General features: G+C 48.8%; 1 protein-coding gene across 2 annotated transcripts; it reads left to right on the top strand.

Moving 5' to 3' along the window:
- The first annotated feature begins 2,454 nt into the window (after window positions 1-2,454).
- On the top strand, window positions 2,455-12,542 carry Enc1 (ectodermal-neural cortex 1). Of its 2 annotated transcripts, none has more exons than XM_041663417.1 (3): window positions 2,455-2,928; window positions 6,355-8,168; window positions 12,392-12,542. In XM_041663417.1, the coding sequence occupies exon 2, from the start codon at window positions 6,368-6,370 to the stop codon at window positions 8,135-8,137; it is 1,770 nt and encodes a 589-aa protein (XP_041519351.1). In that variant the 5' UTR covers window positions 2,455-2,928; window positions 6,355-6,367; the 3' UTR covers window positions 8,138-8,168; window positions 12,392-12,542. The 2 variants fall into 2 exon arrangements, with proteins under 2 accessions (XP_041519351.1, XP_041519352.1); XM_041663418.1 differs by lacking the exon at window positions 2,455-2,928 and adding an exon at window positions 3,500-3,692.
- The last annotated feature ends 8,998 nt before the right edge of the window (window positions 12,543-21,540 follow it).

Below are 21,540 nucleotides of genomic sequence, written 5' to 3'. Positions count from 1 at the left end.
TTTGTTTCCTGTGAGCGGAGTGATAAGAATGACCTTTCCCATTGGCCAAGAGGCGCCATAAAAATAACATAGTTTGAGTTTCTGTGATCATAAATCCACTAACTTGCAAATCACCCGCAGCCTTGAGAAAGGCATTAGAAGCTGCCCAGCAGCCTGAAGAATTTTCCACACACTGGCTCAAGCAGACCATTGTTAGTCCGTGGGTCCAGTTTCTGTGGGTCCAGTTTCTTCCAGTGGTTTCCAGTTTGGATAACCTCCCTAAACAAATTCCGCCACCCAGCCTTGCTTATCTTTCAGTAGCAGATGAAGGGATGTATATGGTCAGTTCAGGATTTTCCAGGCTGCTATTTTGTTTTCTTGATTTGAAACACTGGAAGTGGCAACATTAGGCAGAAAAGATACAGCAATGGATAGCAGCAGGACTGCCTCTCTGCAAAGAGAAGGGATCCCTACTGTTTCCTTGGTTGTGGACACTGCAGCTTCCAGGTGGTAGATGCAATAGCAATGATTACCTGTCCTTTGCTAGGAGGCTTCTCCTGGCAAGGTCTCCAGCCAACCAGCTGAGGTATGTGCACACACTACTAAGCAACTTCTAGGTGGCTCTGGGAGAAAGCTGGGCATATTTTGTCAAAAGAGAAAACGTGTTAACTTCTTAATAGACCATTGCCTCACTAGAAGACATTAACTGTTGGTCCCCTAAACCAACAGATTTGTGTTTGACTCAAACCCAGATAGATGAAAACCGAAAGAAAGGGGCCAGGAGTTGGTCCTGGTGCCTCTCAAACCGGGCCACACGATACATAAACGTGTTTCTAAAGATCTGCAACAACGACCCGCTTCCACCTCCCTCTTTCAAGGCCTGTCTCTGCTGTGTGCAGTGTTTCCACTTGCTGGGCGCTGTTTTTATTTTCCTCTCCTTGGGCACTAAGTTCTGCTCGCCTGGCTGGCTCACTGCTGCCCTCAGGCCTCTGCACCTGCTTCTTACCTCGAATCCCTCGAGCTTTTCTGACTTTGTAAAGCAAAATGGAGCCAAGACTCAGTACCAAAAAAATAAAATAAGAAACAGATTGGAAGAGGCTGTAGTGAGGTTGGCGTGTTAATGCTAAGAAAGGACTTAAGAGGGCACTGTCTTTCTTTGCGATGAGCAAAATTTATCAGCCCGAATAATAGCCAAGAAGTGGAGCTGGAGTAAAAAACCAACCGTATTGGTTTTTGCAGTCTGTGGTCTCAGGAAGCGCCATGTGGAGCCTCCTTAGCCGATTTAAACCATTGTTACGCCTGGTGTTTTAAGAAAAAACGCGCGGGGGGGGGGGGCAGGGGGAGTATTAAAGCCGATCTCCTGTCTGGGCCACTATTGAGGGGGTGCAGATCTCCAGCCAGGCAATTCACATCTCCCAAGACTTCTTTTTCCTCACCTGTATAATAAAGGTTTGGACCAATAGTCTATACTGCTCGTCCCTAGACTCTATTAAATACGGAATAAAAGCCAACGCAAAGAGGCGTTTTAGCTCCCATCCAAAATACAAACCCTTGGCACAGAAGCCAAGAGTGAGGGTCAGAAACAGTGGTCGCCACGTGAATTTCTTCTTTTTGGGTAGCTTTCCTTTCTTTGCCAGGCTCTCGAGGCTGTGTGTGTGTGTTGGGGTTATTTCTTGACTCAACTCCAAACACCACCAACCTACAAAAAAAAAAAAAAAAAAAAAACAGGAAAGGCTAAGTCTCTAAGGTGACTTCTCCCCAAAGGAAGGCGGCGGCATGGCTGCTTCTTTGAATCTAGCGGCCCCGGCGATTGGTTGCGAAACACGTGGGCCCGCAGAATTGAGCCTGGGTTGCAGCGGCTCCAGCACCGCGAGGGGGCAGAGTCCAGCTTGGGGTGGGGAGGTACGACACCCGGCAAGTGCCTGGAGCTGGAGTCTGGCCCCCAGCCAGCAAGTAACCCCACGTCCCACTTGCACGACCTGCAGTGTCCCCAGGGTCCAGATTTGGGCTTCTACCCTGCCCCCGTGGGTAGTAGGTTCTGCCCTGCAGCTGGGATGTCCAGCCCAGTGAGTGGCTATACGCGCCTATGCTGCGGAACCCCAGCTTGGCCCTGGGCCACTAAACTGAGCATCCCATGAACCCCAGCACCACTGAACCCACAGTCCAGGGCTGCTTTCCCCTGCGGGGGCGCTCCCCAAATCCCGAGCTAGCCTTGAATTAGGTTGACCCAAAGAGGCAAAAACCATCGGAGCCCCTCAAACTTATTTTCTTCGCAGTCCCCGGGGGCTGCAGCTGCCCGGAGCTGCGCCAAGGCGTCCGCTTTGTCTCCGAGCACTCCCCGCCTCCTCCCTCCCGCTTCCTCTCCGGTTAACTCCCCCTACAGCTCTTTCCCCTGCACCAGCCGCTCCGGCCTGCTCCGTGGACTCGCCTCCTCCCTCCTCCCCCGGACGAATCTCTTTGCGTACGCGCCCCCTCCCGGGCGGGCGCGCAACTTATAGCCCGGTGCGCTGTGGCCCGGCGCAGTCTGCTGCGGCAGCCTCCGCTCTAACAGCGCTACGGAGGCGCTGCAGAGACCCAGAGCAGACGCCAGGCGGCCGTCCGCACTCACGTCGCAGCTTCGCTCCCTCCCTCCCCCAGCGCGCTGCCCGCCTTCCTCCGCCGCGCGGCCGCCGCAGGCTCACTCTCCCCTGGCTAGGCGAGCGCCGGCAGACGCTTGGCCCGGCCGGGGCGCCAGGTCCGCTGCTGCAGATCCGGAGGCCGAGGCGAGCTGCCTGCCAGAACCAACCCGGGAGCCACTACCCCCCGGCGCTATCGCCTCTCCACTGGCACTCCTTTCTCCCTGGTGATCGCCACCTTTTCCTGGGACCGAGACGCCCTTCATTGACTCCCTGCGGGTAACCGAGGCAAGAACCCTAGCCGGTTGTGTGAGGAGGCCAGTCGCCTACTGCTGTAAGTTTCCCCTTGCAGCCCCAGACCTGTTGCGGGCTCCCGGATTTCAGGGGCGGGCCGGCCGCGGGGTGTGCTTGCGAGCAACGAGCCGGCGCCGGCCACCCTGCCTGCGGCTTAAGCCCAGGAACTGCTCTCGGGGCAGAACTGTCGCCAGAGCAGAATCGCGCTGGGGGAGCGACGTGCCTCCCCTCCGCGGTGTAACGCCCGGGCAAGTCTCAGGGACTGCGAGGAGCCAAGTTGGGGGATAATATCATGCCGGCTCCCTGCAGCCACCAGACAGCCCAGCGCGAGATCGGTTCCCTGTGGTGCACTGTTGTAGGCTCCGGGGACGGTGTGGCCCACGTGCAGACCTCCTCATGGGGGCATTTGGTTGCAGCCAAATGAATGAAAACTGGTTCCTGAAAAACTAGTTTCCTCTCCTGCAAGCTTTTGCCTTTTAGAATGACATTATTAATTTCAAAGGCTAAGAATTGGTGGGCGGGGTGGAGATGAAACGGTGAACTTGGACGTGTAATTTGGTGTCGTCCTCAGTGACTTGCCCGGCGTGTTAAATAGCGTTGCAAATGTTGTAGGGGGCTGTGTGGCGAAGGGCTATTTTTGTAAATGTCTTTATAGTGTCGTTCCATTGTTGTCAATAATATGAGTCCTTGAGAACATCTGCCTGGGCTCTTTTCTCGTGGGATTGAGATCAGGCTTAAAGCCCGGAGAGAGACGGAGGTGCTCAAAGTGTTGGAGGCAGACAGCCAGCCTGCATGTAAGCCACAGTAAGTGAACCGAAGTTACTGAACTAGGAGCCCTTTTGATGTTCACAGTAATAGCAGTCTTTCTCTGCTTTCTTTGTAGACGCGAGTTAAGTATATGTGTGCGTTTTCTTGGCCATTTCCTTAGCGTGCAAGTTTATGTCTCTGGGGGCTTAAAAAATGTTGGGAAGAATGAATGATTAATTTTATGTTGAAGGTGTGTTTAGTAACTGTATAAATGACTTAAATGGATATTTTACTGTTTGCATAATTCTAAACCAGAAAGCAAGTTCCTTCCCTCACGCCTCCAAGTCTACCTTTTGTTTTAATCCTATATGGTTACAAGATGTGAGATTGTGACAGTGATGTGTTTTCCAGTGGGATGGGATCCAGGATGACAGTGTGCACAAGTCCTCCTTGCTTTCTGAGAAGACCTTGAAAACACAGCCGGTAAACAGGGGATGCAGGGTCTTGCAGAGTCTTGCGCATCTTGTATCCCAAGGTCTTGTGGACAAACTGTTTTCTTATGTATACACCTGGTTGTGGATGTTGTTTTATGCCACCCTGAATCTCCTGATAATGGACATGTGCTGCGGCCCAGTGGGATTCCAGCTCAGCCGGCGAGCACTTAGTTGCTTATATTCCTTTCTTGGCTCTTAGCCAGAGAGGAGGCGGCTTCCTGAGACTAGGCAATCTTTTAGAGGTTTGGGCTTAAAATCTTCCTCAAAATAACTCAAGGCAGAAGGCTTTCATTTAAATAGCATCCATACTGGTAAAGCATGCGGGTTTCAAGTGCGTGGATTCTTAGAGGATTCCTCCCTTGGTCATTCTTTAGAACTTTTTTACAGTGACTCAAGATGGACAGGAAGATAGAGCCTTAGCTTGAGGTAGGGGGCAATTAGTCTTTCTTTACCACCTTCCCATCCACTGGAAATTTCTGGGTGCTATGCCTAGACTTTGTAACACTGGAGCTTTGTAACTCTGAAGCTAAGTTGGTTCTCCTTGGCGTTGTTTACCTATCCTGAGAAGTAACATTCTCAAACCAGAGGAAAACAAGTTACATCACCTCAAGATACGGGCCCCAAGGGTCAAAGGCCTGTCAAACACCTACCTTTGTTATTTTTTGTGCCAGCGTTCCCAGCTGGTGGTGGTGGTGGGGGAATTGCAGTTCTAGCTCATGAATCTGGTAAGTCATTTACATTTATTCATAATTCCTGGAGTATAAATTAAAAAAATAAATATCTGGTTGACCGGAGGGAAAACAATCGGTTTCAGCTGTGCTGTAAGTTCTGGCTGTTTGCATCAGAAAAGATACTGTAGCCAAGTGCAGATACCATCCCCTCCTGGCATAAACAACCTCCCCTGGAATCCCCAGGGGGCAGGTACTTAAGGCTTTATACTCTCTTTAAAGCGGTTGAGTGGTACTGTCAGAAACAGGAGTTAATTCCAGTTTTCCAGATGGACGGTGGACATTTTCTAAATTATTGCTAACTAGTTTTCTTTTACAGCAGATACCTAAAAAGATAGCATTCGATTCCACTGATGCTAATTTTGATACCTAGGGAAGCGCTGTGGTTGGCCTTACACGAACAATGGTTAAAATAACACACATGGGCGCAATGAATGTCACACACGCACAGTCCACCCCTGTGTACTTTTGAATTTACATAAAGTGGTGTTTGCAGTTTGAGCTCCCAGTATGCAGGTGCAGCATTTGCAGGTACCTAACTGCCCTGGTGATGGAGTGTTTAGTCAAAGGGGGTGGATGCATCCTTTGTTCTTGTGAGGGCTTTCGGCTTTCTAAGGATTGGTATGGAGCAGGAAGAACAGAAAAACAGCATGAGCTGCCAACTCAGAATATTCTTCCTTTCATGTGCCAAAGTGTCATTCTGGAATCTGTCCAGGTTCAGAAAGGTGGGTGGTAATTGTGGCCAGAATCTCTCCTGTGCTTTCACTGAGGTCTACTGATCAATGTATGGAAATATTTACATTCTGGTGCACTTAGAGCTGTCTATTTAACCTTTGCATAAAGGTCTGACCGCTTCAGGAGTTGGGTATATATATACATATATATATACGTATATACACACACATATATATACATATACACACACACACACACACACACACACATATATATATATATATATATATATATATATATATACAGTTTAGATCTTACCAAAGGAATTCTTAATAGAATTTCTAATTAGTAGGTGTTTGTTTTACACATGACTTTATGCTACATAGGGCATTAAAGCCAGTGCCCAGATGTTCTTGGCATTATGAGAACGGGAAGCTTGGCATTTTAAGCAGCCTGTAGTGAATCAGCTGGCCTGGCACTGGGAACCGAGAGAATGAGAGAATGAGACGGGCTTCCCTCGGCTTCTGCTGACTTCCATTCTGGCAGTCAGGTTTTCCAAGATAAACCTGCTTTTAAGCCATGCTTCCTACCCCACCAACAACCTGGTACGGTTCACGTAGCTCAACAGCACCACAAGGAATGGTTTTCCTCCCAGGCAGTTCTCTTCGGCTTTGTTCTAGAGTGGTCATCCCCTCCTCCGAGCAGTAGGTAGCAGGACTAACAAGGCTCTTGTTTTCTTTGTCTAAGTGATTGTTGCTTTTGTGCTACTGCTGGGAACATCAAGAGCTTCCCGTTCAATGGTTTCGTTTTGTTTTCTTTCAGGAGTTGAAACAAAATGTCAGTCAGCGTGCATGAGAACCGCAAGTCCAGGGCCAGCAGCGGCTCTATCAATATCTACCTGTTTCATAAGTCTTCCTATGCAGACAGTGTCCTCACTCACTTGAACCTTCTGCGACAGCAGCGGCTCTTCACGGACGTCCTTCTCCATGCAGGAAACAGGACCTTCCCTTGCCACCGGGCAGTGCTGGCTGCGTGCAGCCGCTACTTTGAAGCCATGTTCAGTGGTGGCCTGAAAGAGAGCCAGGACAGCGAAGTCAACTTCGACAATTCCATTCACCCAGAAGTCTTAGAGCTGCTTCTCGACTATGCATACTCCTCCCGGGTCATCATCAATGAAGAAAATGCCGAGTCGCTCCTGGAAGCCGGCGACATGCTGGAGTTCCAGGATATTCGAGATGCATGTGCAGAATTTCTGGAAAAGAACCTGCATCCCACCAACTGCCTGGGTATGCTGCTGCTGTCCGACGCCCACCAGTGCACCAAGCTGTATGAACTCTCCTGGAGAATGTGTCTCAGCAATTTCCAGACCATCCGGAAGAACGAAGATTTCCTCCAGCTGCCCCAGGACATGGTTGTGCAGCTCCTGTCCAGTGAGGAGCTGGAGACGGAAGACGAAAGGCTTGTGTATGAGTCTGCCATGAACTGGATTAGCTATGACCTGAAGAAGCGCTACTGCTACCTCCCTGAACTGTTGCAGACCGTGAGGCTGGCCCTCCTTCCTGCCATCTATCTCATGGAGAACGTAGCCATGGAGGAACTCATCACCAAGCAGAGGAAGAGTAAGGAGATTGTGGAAGAGGCCATCCGGTGCAAGCTGAAAATCTTGCAGAACGACGGCGTGGTGACCAGCCTCTGCGCCCGCCCTCGGAAAACCGGCCACGCCCTCTTCCTCCTAGGAGGACAGACTTTCATGTGTGACAAACTGTACTTGGTAGACCAGAAGGCTAAAGAAATCATTCCCAAGGCCGACATCCCCAGCCCGAGGAAAGAGTTCAGTGCGTGCGCAATTGGCTGCAAAGTGTACATTACCGGGGGACGGGGATCCGAAAATGGAGTCTCAAAAGATGTCTGGGTTTATGATACCCTGCACGAGGAGTGGTCCAAGGCTGCCCCCATGCTGGTGGCCAGGTTCGGTCATGGGTCTGCTGAACTGAAGCACTGCCTGTATGTGGTTGGTGGGCACACGGCTGCCACTGGCTGCCTCCCAGCCTCCCCCTCAGTCTCTCTAAAGCAAGTAGAACATTACGACCCCACGACCAACAAATGGACCATGGTTGCCCCGCTCCGAGAAGGCGTCAGCAATGCTGCTGTCGTGAGCGCCAAACTCAAGCTGTTTGCTTTTGGAGGTACCAGCGTAAGTCATGACAAGCTCCCCAAAGTTCAGTGTTACGATCAGTGTGAGAACAGGTGGACGGTACCGGCCACCTGTCCCCAGCCCTGGCGTTACACAGCGGCAGCTGTGCTGGGGAACCAGATCTTTATTATGGGCGGCGATACAGAGTTCTCTGCCTGCTCTGCTTACAAATTCAATAGTGAGACTTACCAGTGGACTAAGGTGGGCGATGTGACAGCCAAGCGCATGAGCTGCCACGCCGTGGCCTCCGGGAACAAGCTGTATGTGGTGGGAGGCTACTTCGGCATCCAGCGCTGCAAGACTTTGGACTGTTACGATCCGACTTTAGATGTGTGGAATAGCATAACCACTGTCCCGTACTCCCTGATCCCCACCGCGTTCGTCAGCACCTGGAAACATCTGCCTTCTTAACGCACAGCTTCCTAGAGGAAGCATGCATGAGGTAAGAAAGCGCAGACAGAAGCGTGCGTTTCAGCAGGGTAGCCTGAATTCAGAGCATGGGGAATGAGAGGTGCGGCTCTTTTCCTATGCTAAGGTGCATAGGAACCGAAAGCAAAAGGTTTTGCGCTCCTACAGTATACCTGCCCGTATTGGCCATCATTGCAACCCCCTGCCGACAGAAACCAGCAGCTCCCAGCCATTACGGAGCCTTAGAATCTCCCAAAGAGATTTTCAGAAGCTACCCCCATTCTAGAGACATTGTTTGGTTTGGTCCAGGTGGAATCCAAGCCTCGGTGCTTTAAATGATTTACTTATTTTTATTTTAAATGTGTTGGTGTTTTGCCTGCCTGCATATCTGTGTGAGGGTGTCCCCTGGAGCTGGAACTACAGACAGTTGTGAGCTGTCGTGTGAGTGCTGGGAATCGAACCCAGGTCGCCTGGAAGAGCAACCAGTGCTCTTAATGGCTGATCCATCTCTCCAGCCCGCATCATTGCTTTAAAGTTTTCCAGTAGAATCTGACCAGATTGGGAATCCCAGACGTCCATTAGTAATTCCAGTCAGTGGCTGCGCAATAACGCACTGTGTTCCTAGAACAGGACCCTGTGTCTCACTCGGGCATCTTTGTGATGCTCAGAACAAGCACTGGATGCTATTACTAACCTCCCTAGGCAGGTGAACAAACCTGATGACTATGGAGTCTTAACTAATAAACTGCCCAGTGTCATAGACCTCAGCAGGTAGTCAGGCTAGTCAAGAAATCCCCTGGGGTAGTCTGACTCCAGAGAACAAACCCTTGAGTATATAATCAAGATGCTACCCGATAAACTTCAGACCTTTCTGTACTTAATAGACTTTTAAAAATACTGCTTCAAGTGTTTACTATTTTATCGACTCCAAAATTGTGTATTCACTTATTTAAAACGCCCCCTCCCCAGGACACCTATCTCTTGAGAGCACTGTTAACTTGGCAGGATGGTCTGGGTTGTTTTCACGAAAGGTGGAGTTTTCTGTAGATAGTCAGCCCCCTAAGCCTCCCCACCTGCATGCTCTCAGACTCATTCAGTCCACCTGGCCCTATTGCGGGGCCCAACAAAAGCTGCATCCTGTGGCATCTATGTGAGCGTGCAGTGGTTGTCTTGTGTACATAGAGCCTGTTACACTCGGCTCCAATAATGAGTCAGCCTACACAGTTCAGTGTCACTGTGGCTTCTTGGCTCCTGTGATGCATCCTCAGGACCAACCCAGGAATTGCCTCAGCTTGTGTGTGTGCCTTAGTTGGTTCTATTGCTGTTAGAAACACCATGACCAAAAGCAAACTGGGGAGGAGCGAGAGGGCTTCTTTCATCTTTACATATTATAGGTCACAGCCCATCACCGAGGGAAGTCAAGGCTAGACCGCCAAGGCAGTAAACCCAAAGGCAGGGCTTGAAGCAGAGGCCAGGGAGGAGTTTTTACTGGCTTGCTCCCTTAGCTTGCTTAGCCTGCTTTCACCCCCAGGACCACTTAAGAGGAAGTACCACCTTCAGTGACCCTCCCACTTCGTTCATTAATCCAAGCAAGCCTGTGGGTGGCATTAATGGAGGTCTCCACCTCTCAAATGACTTTAGCTTTTGTCACGTTGACAAAACAAAATAACAACAACAAAAACAAACCTAACCAAAACTGGCTTAACAGAGGGCACTCGGGACATGCCACTTTGTTTGGGTGATTCCTGGGCTCACTACTGAATGTAAGGGGAAAAAAATAATGCCACCGTGGAGGAACTGCATACAAAGTCATTACCAGAGAACTTTTGGCCCTGCTATTCTTAGGGTGTCACACACCTTTAAAGGGGCTTTTGAAAGGAAAAGCAGGACCTCAGAGTGGTTGTAAGATCAACGGAGGGGGTTTCGTCTTATTTCCCTTCCTTTCTTCACCTTTCGGTTTTTGAGTCAGGGCATGTCTGTCTGTCCTGGAACTCGCTCTGTAGATCAGGCTGGCCTCAAACTCAACAGAGATCCACTTGCCTCTGCCTCTTGAGTGCTGGGATTAAAGGCCACCACGGCCTGGCTTCTTTCCCCACCTTTAATAGCTCACTGATAAGCACTGAAATTGGTCTCTTTGACATCTCATCATCGTTGTCAACCCTTGGCTGTCTCCTCCAGCCTGTCCCAGCCAGCAAGGCCGTGTTCCCTGGGCTTGAGATTCCTGCAGAGGAGCAGAATCCTCCTGTGAGGAGCCGTCTATCCCCACAGCAGCCCACACTAAACTGGTTTTTGCAGCCTTGCTGGCATCTCAGTAAATCCAGAATAAACAAACGTTCTGCAAGTGGTTATTTCGTTTGCGATACGGTTGCATGACTCAACTTTCAAGCAGGTCTGAAGAACCTCCTAGGCAAAAAGCGCTAATTAACAGACTCAGAATTAGGAGTTAGTTCAGAACTGACTGTATGTGCAGTAGACCTGGAACAATTGCCAGGGATGTTGGCAGCATGTGAGAAATGGGAGAACGGGAAGCAAGGGATTGCAGGCGAGGCAAGCGGAGGGGGCACAGTGTCCTTACGTTGTTAGATCCGTCTGGCCTTATGCCTACTTTTTTGTTACGTGAGTGATTTTAACCACGGTATCGAGAAAACACAATCCACAATCCAGAAAGGTGGGTGTTGAAAACAGCCTGGTCTAGCCCCAACACCAGTCAATATTACAGGCTTTTCCTGTAGTTAAGACCTTGCTCTGATCTGGCCGGAGGACATTCCGTTCCTTTGATTATCAGCTGTTTGTCATTTCTGTTCAGTTCGGGTTCCCTTTTTCAGCCCAGAGTGAATGCGTTAAAGTATTTGAACTAATCGCTCGCTTCCGGTCCCTGGGAAACAGAGCAAACAGTGCTCTGTGTGTTAACACGTGAAACAGCAGCCTCCACCCTTGGTACCCTGGGCAGGAGAGCCAAGCACATAAAACCTAAACTTGACAGACAGCTCACTGCTCTTAAAGGGTGACGTGAACCCCTAATCAAAGCTGCGCTTTCAGTTTCCAATGGGGAGAATGATGGCTTAAATTTCTGAAGTTTACTGTACACAAGATAGAGTTACAAACGCTTACAGGTGGGGGGAATGAGAGTCAGACCCGCTCCGTTGGGTGTCAGTACAGGCCTCCAGCCTGAGTCCTTATTTCCAAAGCTGGTGCGAGATGAGAAACCTTCCAGTCAGAAAACCTATCCACCAAGGAGATTTTAACTGTCCCCTGCTGCCCAGACAAAAAAATTTTTTATTTTCTTGTAATTTTTTGCGGTGTCTTATGGTCACTGCCTGACAGGATGTGGAATTCTGTTCTCTTTGTTTCTGCTTTGCGAATTTTTCCCCTCTTAATTTCTGTGCAAGTGTGCCGTGTCTTGAGATGTTCCGTATTCTTTTGGTACATTCTTTTGACCTAATGTGGATATACAGGTTGCAGGGAGGCGGGGCTCAGTGATGACACCGAGGGCTAAGGAATGTCTTGAAGGCTTGAATCACTGTTAGACCACAGCCAAAAGAAACAACTAGGAACTGACTCACATCTCTGAAGACACACAAGCCAGAGAGAAGAATTTGCCATTAATGAGTGGTCCTGCCAAAACTCCCTTTGTCTGTGCTTGTAGCTGGAGCCCCAGTGAGTGGCGAGGATGCATTTTTAACTGTGGCCGCCTTCGAGCTCTGCAAAGTCTAACTTGGATTCTTTATGATCAGTGGGCTTAGGGGCTCATCTTCCTCCCTCGATGGCCCGGAGACTCTATCACAGTAGGCTCCCTTTCCAAGCATTGAAAGCAGAAGATATGTAGGCTTGACTTTGAACATTCTCACGTTTAAGAAAGACACCATTGTTTTTTTAATGCTTTTTAAATTATTAATTTATTTTTAGTCTTGTGTACATTGGTGTTTCGCCTGCGTGTGCCTGTGAGTGAGGGTGTCAGACCCCCTAGAACTAGAGCTGCCATGTGGGTGCTGGGAATTGAACCCAGGTCCTCTGGAAGAACAGCCAGCATTCCAGCCATCTCTCCAGCCTTGGACACCATTGTTGTGTGGGCTGTCCATCGTCGTGGTTACCAACCTGTCAAGCGTGCACATTTTCTGTTGGACTTGTAATTCCCACCTTCAGGCGTGCTATTGCTCAGCTTAGCCCTGAATCTGAATCGTGTGCCAATGAACAAATGTCTTAAACCATGACGTATCACAAATCGTTCATACCTTTGTGTTTTGTTTTTTGTTGTAGCTCACTCTGGACGCATGGTGAGATGATATGAGGTTTCTGCTTTGGAGAAGCCCGAGTTTTAATGAAGAGAAAGAAAAATAGGAGAAGTTGCTACAAGACTCCTCGAATACCATCGGCTGCACCTTGTGAACGCTCTTTTAAGTGGACATGAAGGAAGGGGTGGGGGGGTGGGATTTTTTTTTTTTCAATGCAAGTAGCACATGGTTTAAATATGAATGACAGAACTTGTGATCTAGTCCTTGTCTGGTAATTGTGGATTAATGTCAGCGTTAATCAGCCCCTCAAAGGGAGAGAAAAGCTGGGCTTTTCCCTTGCTGTAGCTCATTCAGCATTTGATTTCCATGGCCCCACCATTTATGTGCAAGATTTGAAATGGTTGTCAGCTTCCTCTGAGGACCAGGCTTGAAGCCTCCGTGCCAGCTGCTGCTGGAGACGCAAAGCCAAGCATGGGTCAGGAGGGAAGCTGGCCTGGCTGACTGAAGAATGGGAACCCCAGGACTTTCCACTCATCTCAAAAGGGGTTACGGTCCCCTCAGGAACGCCTTTGAACAATGGGGACATTGTTGGTAGCCGTTTGGTAGATGCTCCTCGCTATTTATAGATGACTTTAACCCTTCTCTTGGCTGTTAAGAAATGTGTTGTAGATTTAGCTATTTATTGTTTGCGGCCTGCATGCTGGAACAGAGCTTCCGTTGTCTTCACGTGGATGGGCGTGTGTGGATGGTCGTATGTTTTGCACATTTTGTGGTTTTTGATGTGCTTTGCTGCACAAAGAGAAAAAAGAAAAAAGAAAAAAAACTTTGGGGCTATAATTTGGAGGATAAGTAGAGGGTGGGCGGGGGAGGGGTGCATTTTTGAAATGTCGGACAGAGACAGATTCCGAGATGGAAACTCAAATTACATCCCAGAGACAGAGAAACCACAAAGTCACCGTAACTAGACCACCCTTTACTGAGGTTTCACGGTCACACTGGTGGCAGGTCTCACAAGAGCAGGATATTGGTCTGTCCTCCTTCCTCCTGTCTGATTTACCCAACTTTGGTCTTGGCTGCTGACACTTGGAAAGGACCAAATTACTTTATAGTATTCCCCCATTTGTGAGCTACCCTGAAACCCTGGGGAGAGTCTGCAGACCAGTTCTATATAGAGGGCACAGGTGAAGACATTGCCCAAAGTTTGTTTATTTATTTATCTATTTATTTACTCTAGGTGAATAACACCACCAGTGGGGGACAAACTAAAGTGTATCGGATGTAAATAAACTCACCATGTTGCTTCGCCTATGCTGGCCTCTTGGACATTGATTTACAAAGTACTCTTATTTTCCCAGAAAAATGTCCAGTTTGATACAATGTACGCTTTGGTGTTCATCCTTGGATACTTAGGTACATAGAAGTGACGTTTGGTCACACAGTACCAAGGAGTGTAAAGGGTGGTCTGTGGAGAGGTCTTCCGCTTCTTTTGGGATCACTTGTGAATACATCCTGTGCTCCTCCAAATGCTTGTTTACTAAATGTGCAGTGGTAGGTATTAGTGCTAGACTGCCCTGGGCCCTTCTCCAGGTGTCTGGGGAAGAGTAGAACTTGCAACTAACTCTGCCTGTTTTGATCCCTATTCCTCACAGTGCTGTATTTAAAAAAAAAAAAAAATTAGGATTTAAGACAGATAACTGCCTTTACATTGTGAGTGTTTGCCTTGTCTAATGACAGATAATTCCATAACATTTCTCCCCACCTTAGTACTTTAGGCTAATTGTACACGTCTGTCTGTGCCATGAGTAAGTGGACTGCATAGGACCAAAATAAAACAAATGAGCCGTTGGAATGAGAGCTTCGCAGACCATTCCGGCATCAGTTCCTGGTCCCCGGATGTGTTCTAAGCAGTGTAAGTGTCTGATTGAACCCTGGTGGCATGGTCAGTGTCCGTCCTGTAGCTGTCCCAGCTCCCTAGTTTATGATGCAAATCTGTCTCAAGATCTGCGCATCGCTGCTGCTTCTGAGAGTCGGGAGGATTTTCTGCAGCTGTTTCAAAGTTGTGGCCCGTCCTTGAGTCTTCTATTAATTACTGTGTGAGCCAGAGGGAGCTACACCGCAAGGGTGGGCCCCCACTGGCAGGGGAAACTCTTCCAGACTGCCGCTCTTTTAATTGATGTAGGCGTTTGGGCTTGCTACTTGACCATTCTCACCCTGTGAAACGTCCCCCACTTTGAAGCAAATACAATTCACAGCGCAGTACACACAAAAACCCTGGCGCAAGACAGGGGAGGTTCTTCTTAGTTTGTGAGCTGGTTGCTGTAGAAACGGATAACAAAGGGCGGCCTTCCACTTCTGGTATAATGGTGGAGCCCCTTTTCTCAGCCTTGACACCTGTCTGAATAAGAGTGATTAGAGCCGCATAATATCCCTCTTTTGGCTATTGAAAATGTGGTTCACGTACCAAACTGTAGAAGTTAGGAAAATGTCCGTGTTTGTGTGTTCTTGTTTGCTACTACTACATTTTTTTTTGAGGTTTTGTAAAACTGTTATTTTTTTTCACGATGTGAAACTGAAGGTCAATAAATTATTAGAGATTTTCTCTTCATTATGTGTGTGAGTTTTTATTTGACAGCAGTATAATTTTAAACACTGGAGATGTGCTTTCTCATTTAATCAAAACGAAGGGTGTTTCCAGGGTTTTCTGAATGTTTCGTTCACCATTCAGCACCTGAGTTTATGAGAGTAGTTTTGCACATGAGAATCCCCTCTGTCTTTCTGTCTGTCTGTCTCTCTCTGTTTCTCTCAGCCTAACCCTAGCTGGCTTGTAAACTCTCCAATATGTAGACAATGAATCCCACGCCTCCTGTCTGCCTCTGGGTGCTAGGATTATACATACAATCTCTTTCATCATAAGTGGACTGTGCAGCCTTCACATTAGAATCTAGACTTTGTTTCTTGGTGGGTTCTTGATGTGGGAGGGTCTTCTATTTTGTGTTGATTTCATTGGTTAATAAAGAAACTGCCTTGGCCCTTTGATAGGACAGAAAATTAGGTAGGCGGAGTAAACAGAACAGAATGCTGGGAGGAAGTGAGGCAATCGCTATGTCTCTCCTCTCTGGTCAGATGCCATGGAGCCAATTGCCAGGTCAGACATGCTGAATCTTTCCCGGTGTGGTGCTATACACATTAATAGAAATGGGTTAATCAAAATATGAGAATCCTTACTAGACCTGGATGGAGGTGGGTGGTCCTTGGACTTCCCACAGGGCAGGGAACCCTGATTGCTCTTTGGGCTGACGAGGGAGGGGTACTTGATTGGGGGAGGAGGGGAAATGGGAGGCGGTGGCAGGGAGGAGGCAGAAATCTTAAATAAATAAATGAAAGGCCAAAAAAAAAATATGAGAATTAGCCGATAAGAGGCTAGAGCTAATGGGCCAAGCAGTGTTTAAAAGAATACAATTGGTGTGTTGTTATTTTGAGTGTAAAGCTAGCAGTGCAGGAGCTGGGCAGGATGAAAAGCAGGCCTGCTCGCCTCCTCACTACAGGTTCTACTGTGTAAGAGCCCTCTTACAGGAAGGGGTGGGGCCTGGTTCTCCCTGTCTGCTTATGCTGATCTAGAGACTGCTTGAAGAGTGTGTTCATCCTCCATAAGGGGGTAGAGAAAGCCTTGTGGGATCTGCAGGCCCACTTGGCTGTTTCTGAGTTGACAGCTGGTCTTGTGTGGAGCCAGATGAAGCCTCCTGCCCTCACTTGACAGTGGCTTCATGTCACACTGATGCTCTTCTCTCGCTTGCGCTGGGCCCCTGATTGTCCCCGTGTGCAGAGCAGTGTTGGGCACCGTCTTCCCTGGCCAGAAACTAAACGCTACCTAATTGGGACTCTGGGACTCGAATGAGCAGAGACAATACCATTAAGACTGCTGGATTTTGACCAAGGTGCCAACAGAGACCTTGAGTCGACAGAAGGCTCAGTTGGTTCCATGCTGGGTGAGGCTGGGGTACAGCCAAGCTTTGGGGAACAAACATCTGAGCCTTCAGATTCCAGAGGTACAGTATGTATGACCATTGGAAACCCAGTGGCTAAGTATGACAGCAGATGACAGGGAGGAAACTTGGCACAGGTCGGGTGAGGCTTGAAGAGTAGAGAATAATTGCTATGGACAGAACTTCCCGAATTGTGTGCGTGGAGTGCAAGCTTGCAGTGTGCGTGTGTCTGCTTGTGTTGGGAGGTCAGAGGATAACCTCGGGTGGTGTTGATCCACATGTGACATCCGCTTTGCTTTTTCAGATGGTCTCTCACTGGCCTGCCATTGACTAGGCTAGGCGGGCTGCCTAGTGAACTCTGGGGGCTCTTCCTGTCTCTTCCTCCCCAGTTCTGAGATGACAAGCACAGACTGCTATGCCTGGCTTTTGAAGTGGGTCTGGAGATGGAACTCGGGCCCAAGCACTTGACACACTGAGCCAGGTCTCTAGCACTGGGCAGATTTTTTTTTTTTTTTTTTTTTTTTGCTGGAACGCATGGACAGGTTATGAAGATATTTCATCTTACTAATTTTTCTCTGCCCTCGGACAGCAGAATCAGCTTGAATGCAGAGTTTGAACAACATCTGGGTGCATGGCAGCGATCTGCCCACAGGAGTGAAACTGGGGGTACCCGATGGTCACCGCCGCAGGCTGTCAAGAGTCTGCCTTGCTTCTTTCTACTCTGTTTTCTGAGCTTGGGACTTAGTTCTCATGATCACTGGATGGCAGATGTATCTCACAGCGTCATGCCTGCTCTCTGAGGAGTCAGAGTGGGCTGAGGGGAGAACAGGCATGCTTGAACAAGTGTTCTCTTCTTCTTAGGTTAGTAATAGTTCACCTAATGGCTCATTTGGAACACTTAACTTTAATCTCTTGGTAAGAGCTAGGTCTCAGGAACTTACTGAATGGCTAGGGAGAGAGGCCCTTTCCTGTGAGTCAGCTGCGTTAGCTGATTTCTCCAGTAAGCGGGGAAAGAGAACTGACAATCAATAAGCACAGGTTGCCTACCACAGTGACTAGGCTGAGCCATGGCAAATGGCAGCTCTGTAGATACATCGTGTCTGGGTGCTGTGATGAACCAAGGATACGGCTAGGTATGTGCTTGGCAGGCACTGAGCCACAACAGACTGAGAAACCAGCAGAATTGTGTCTCAGTCTTGGTTCCTTCATTTCTTTTGGGGGGCGTTTTCTGAGCTCTAGCTGTTCTGGAACTCACTCTGTAGACCAGGCTGGCCTTGAACTCACAGAGATCGCCTGCCTCTTGCCCTCGAGTGCTGGGATTAAAGGCATGCGCCATCACTGCCCTGCTGGTTCCTTCATCCTGAGGTAAGCATGACCACCAGTCACAGACAGCAAAACCACACAATATAATGGATAAGAAAAGCACCAGTTCATGCCTGGCTTGTAGTAGGTTCTCAGTGGTGTTCTGGTTAGGAGAAATACACGAATGTATCTCAAAGTTAGTGTTTGCTCTGGCTGGTGGGTATGGGACTCTTTGCTTCCGCTCTCATAATTCACCTTTGAGAGTAGCCTCTGTGATTACCCCAACCCTGTAAACAGAGCAGGTTCGGAGGGATGATAGAACTTGTCCAAAGGAATGGGGGCACTGAATTTCCCGGCAAGCTCTCTGGACTGTCCCCTAGGCCCAGAAATGTGGAGGGGAATGACCCATGGGGCTGAGTCCAGTTGTGGGAACGATCCATTGCGTCCTGAAGACTGGCCCTGGTGAGATGGTCGAGGAGGTCAGCAGCTGCTGCGCCTGCGTGGACATGAGGATGAAGAAGCAAATGAAAGGTGTCTCGGCCATGTCTCAAAAGAATCCTGGCGATGGACGCCTGAAGATAAGGGTTGCAGGGGAGAAAGACTGGGAGTGGAACCCGTAGAAGGTTGATGTGTATACTTGGTAACTTACTGAGCCTCAGCGTCCTCACCGTTCCTACGTTCTTATTTGTAAAATGTTTATGGAACGAGTGAGTATGCAAATGGAGTACGGCCTGATCATGGCCCAAGGCGCGCGGGGGGGGGGGGGGGGGGGGCGGTCCAGAAAGCCAAATAACCCCCATACAAAGTAGCCTCGAATGCTGCTGGAGCGACAGCTCAGTGGGTGAAGCGTTTGCCCTGCAAGCGAGTTCAGTCCCCAGTACTCAGGTAAGGGGTGACGGGATGTGCTAGCCAATGCCGGGGAGGTGGACGAGACACGAGGACCCCTGAGGCTTGTGGGCCATCAGCCTCGCACGCTTGGCAAACCCCAGGCTAGTTAGAGATGAATCTTAAAAAACAAGGATGAGTGCTCGTGAGGAATTACACCCGTGGTTATTCTCTGGCCTACACACCACCGCCTCAGATGGCCAGAACTTGATTAATAACTGACAGCATCCAAAGTTTTCATCTTTCAGATAAACCACAGAAAGCCAAGTGTTTGTCCTAACCAATCGCCGCCACAGGACGCTGGCGTAAGTGGGCCCACCTGCTGCCTCCCAAAGCCCATGGGCTCCATTCAACCCCCGCCTCCCCTCCCCCACAATAAAGCCTTTGAGTTTCTGCCAGTGACAGTGGCCTGCTCCCTTGCTGTGTGTGACAGCCCTGAATGAGCGGTGGTTGCTTGTTCTCCGTTCACTGGCTGTTTTTTTTTCTTTCCCTGTAGACAAACGTTTGTTCATTAAAATAAGCAAATATCTCAATAGACGCGTTCCCAGAAAAGAAATGAGGACCAAATTGTGGGTTCCGGCCAAGCTAAGGAGTTCAGAAGGTGCCTGCTGTTGTCCTGGGCGGCTGGGTATATGACGTGTACACAATTCCTACAGCATGAGAAAAATGGCTTATCAGTTAGTGGGGTTGAGAGAGGGGCATCTGGCCTGGCACAAGGAGCGCAGTTGCTTTGTTTGGGAGTGTTTTTGAATAAATACGAACACAAGTAAGTTTTACAACCGCATTCATGGTGCGCATGGACGTATGAATAAATGCAAAAGCATAGCAGCTAATTCCTGGGCTGGCCTGTCGCAAATCTCAAAGTGTTTTGCCTGTCTGACACATACTCAGACTTGGCCATCTGTCCTGCAGTTGAATTTAATCAGAGACAATGAATTTCAAAGCTCTGTCATTTGTCAGACTTTGGAAAACTCTAGGCTCCAGACCTAACTTTGAGAGGGTGGGAGGATTGTACTCCTCAGGACGACTGAATTAAAAGCAATTTTACCAAGCAAATGATAAATCTGCCATAGTCATGTCCAGCTCTACACACAGCCCAGCTTACTTTGTGAGTCTTCAGAAACCAAAGGAGACAAAGTTTCTGTCTTGCTCCCTTGTCCCGTTTCCTTGGCAACCATAATCTCTCTCTCTCTCTCTCTCCACATAGACGGGCTGTTGCAGTTGGGGAGAGGCAGTTGGAGTTTGAAGCAGTCTTTCTCTAAACCTCTGCTGTGTTATCAGATGATTTGCTTTGTTACAAATCACAAGTATTTTACAACTACTTGTGAGAGAGTGTTGGCAGGTGGATTGGCTCTCTGAGATCCACCCTTTCCCTGACCCAGAAAATGTGCTAATATGGTGACCATAAAGATGAGCCGAGTCTCTTGGTAGACATGATAAAGCCAAGTGCCAAGAACTTGCTTGCTCCCTCCGAGACTGCCCTGGATGCCCAGCAAGCTTTACACACCCTGACTTTTAGCCATCCTGGGATACTCTGGTGAGGGGATCCATTTTGAGAGAATCTAGGATTTTGAAATAATTGGTATATTTGAAGGGTTGAAAGGGAAAGAGAAGACGAGCAGAAGAAAGCTTGGGAGTATGAACTGTGGGTAGTAGTCCTCTTGAGACTATTTTCTGGCATTTTCTGAGAGTTCATCTATTCAAGAGACAGAGAAGGAGTCAACCAGCACCCTTGTTCAAAACAGAAATAGCTACACTGTGCGTGAGGTCTACTAGTCAATCCACAGACATTACTTTCTTCATTAAAATAATTAAAAGGGTTCACAGAAATGAAATGTCTCCAAGTCAGGCCATTCTGAGGGTAGGGAGGGATGAGAGCAGGGTTTAGGTACCAAGACAGACCTAGAGAAGTATAGGAATGAAGACTTGTAGATGAGGGAGAGAGCAGAAAAGACGAAATTGCACTTGGAATACTGTGGCTGGGGAGGAGGAGGGGAGTAGGATGCTTGGGGAGGATGCTGACGAGGAACTATCCTGAATGATGGTGAGTGTGGGCGCATGTTAGCACATTTGTCAAGCCTGTAGAGCACGTGGTACCAAGAGCCAGACCTGTGTGCCCTCAGCGTGTGGGTGTAGTGATGTGCCCTAGTTGTTACAAACGTAGATTGTAACAGATGTAGCCCTGTGGGCCCAGGTGTCCATAGAGAGGGGAGTCAGGTGTAAACTGGCTATCAGGGAACTCCGTACTTGCTGCAAACCCAACTATCCTGGAGAGAGATCTGTTAAACATCCCAAACAAACAAATGACCCAAACCAAAATACCATGAACACATGGAACTAGAAGGAGTCTCAGAGACTTGGTATAAATTGTTTGATCCACTAAAACATAATGTGTGTGTATCTATTACCTTGTGTGCATGCCACGTCCTGGGAAGAGAAAACTCTCCCTGTGACTTTGGGAGACCTACTCGGTCTTCCCCTTAAGGCCCTGGAATCTCTGGTGTGAAATGAGGATCCCTTGCATGCCAGTGAGCCTCTTGGTAGCTGGTAGCCCCGGCGTAGTTTCAGGAGTAGAGTCTGGCCCTGGGAAGACCAAGGCGGGACCCTCGGAGGACTGGGACTTTCCCCTTGATATGTGGGGAGCGTGAACACTGCAGGTGGAGTTGAGTGGCAACAGTCAACATGCCATCAATCACACCCACGTAAAAAAAAAAAAAAAGGCTTCATAGAAACCCCAAACACTGGGTTCAGAAGGGCTTCGGGACCGCAAATCAGGTCAGCGCCAGTGGAAGCTCAAGAAATAGAGTCATTCGTGAGCTGGGGTGTAGGTCAGGGGTACAGTGTTTGCCTAGCACTTGCAAAGTCCTGGATTTTTAACCCCGGAGAAAGAGAAAGCAAAGGACAGCCAAATCCTGAAGAGTAAGGAGGAGTCCGTGAGGAGGAGTCCAGCCAGCAGTCAGAACCCACTCACAACTTAGCGCTGGCGACATTCCCTGTGTTTGAG

This window comes from Microtus oregoni, unplaced genomic scaffold (genome assembly GCF_018167655.1).
Source record: "Microtus oregoni isolate MIOR12 unplaced genomic scaffold, Mior012 000014F_ref0000157, whole genome shotgun sequence".
In the NCBI taxonomy this organism is placed as follows: Eukaryota; Metazoa; Chordata; class Mammalia; order Rodentia; family Cricetidae; genus Microtus; species Microtus oregoni.
Note: the sequence above shows the minus strand (reverse complement) of the source record. Positions and strands in the feature narration are given on the sequence as shown.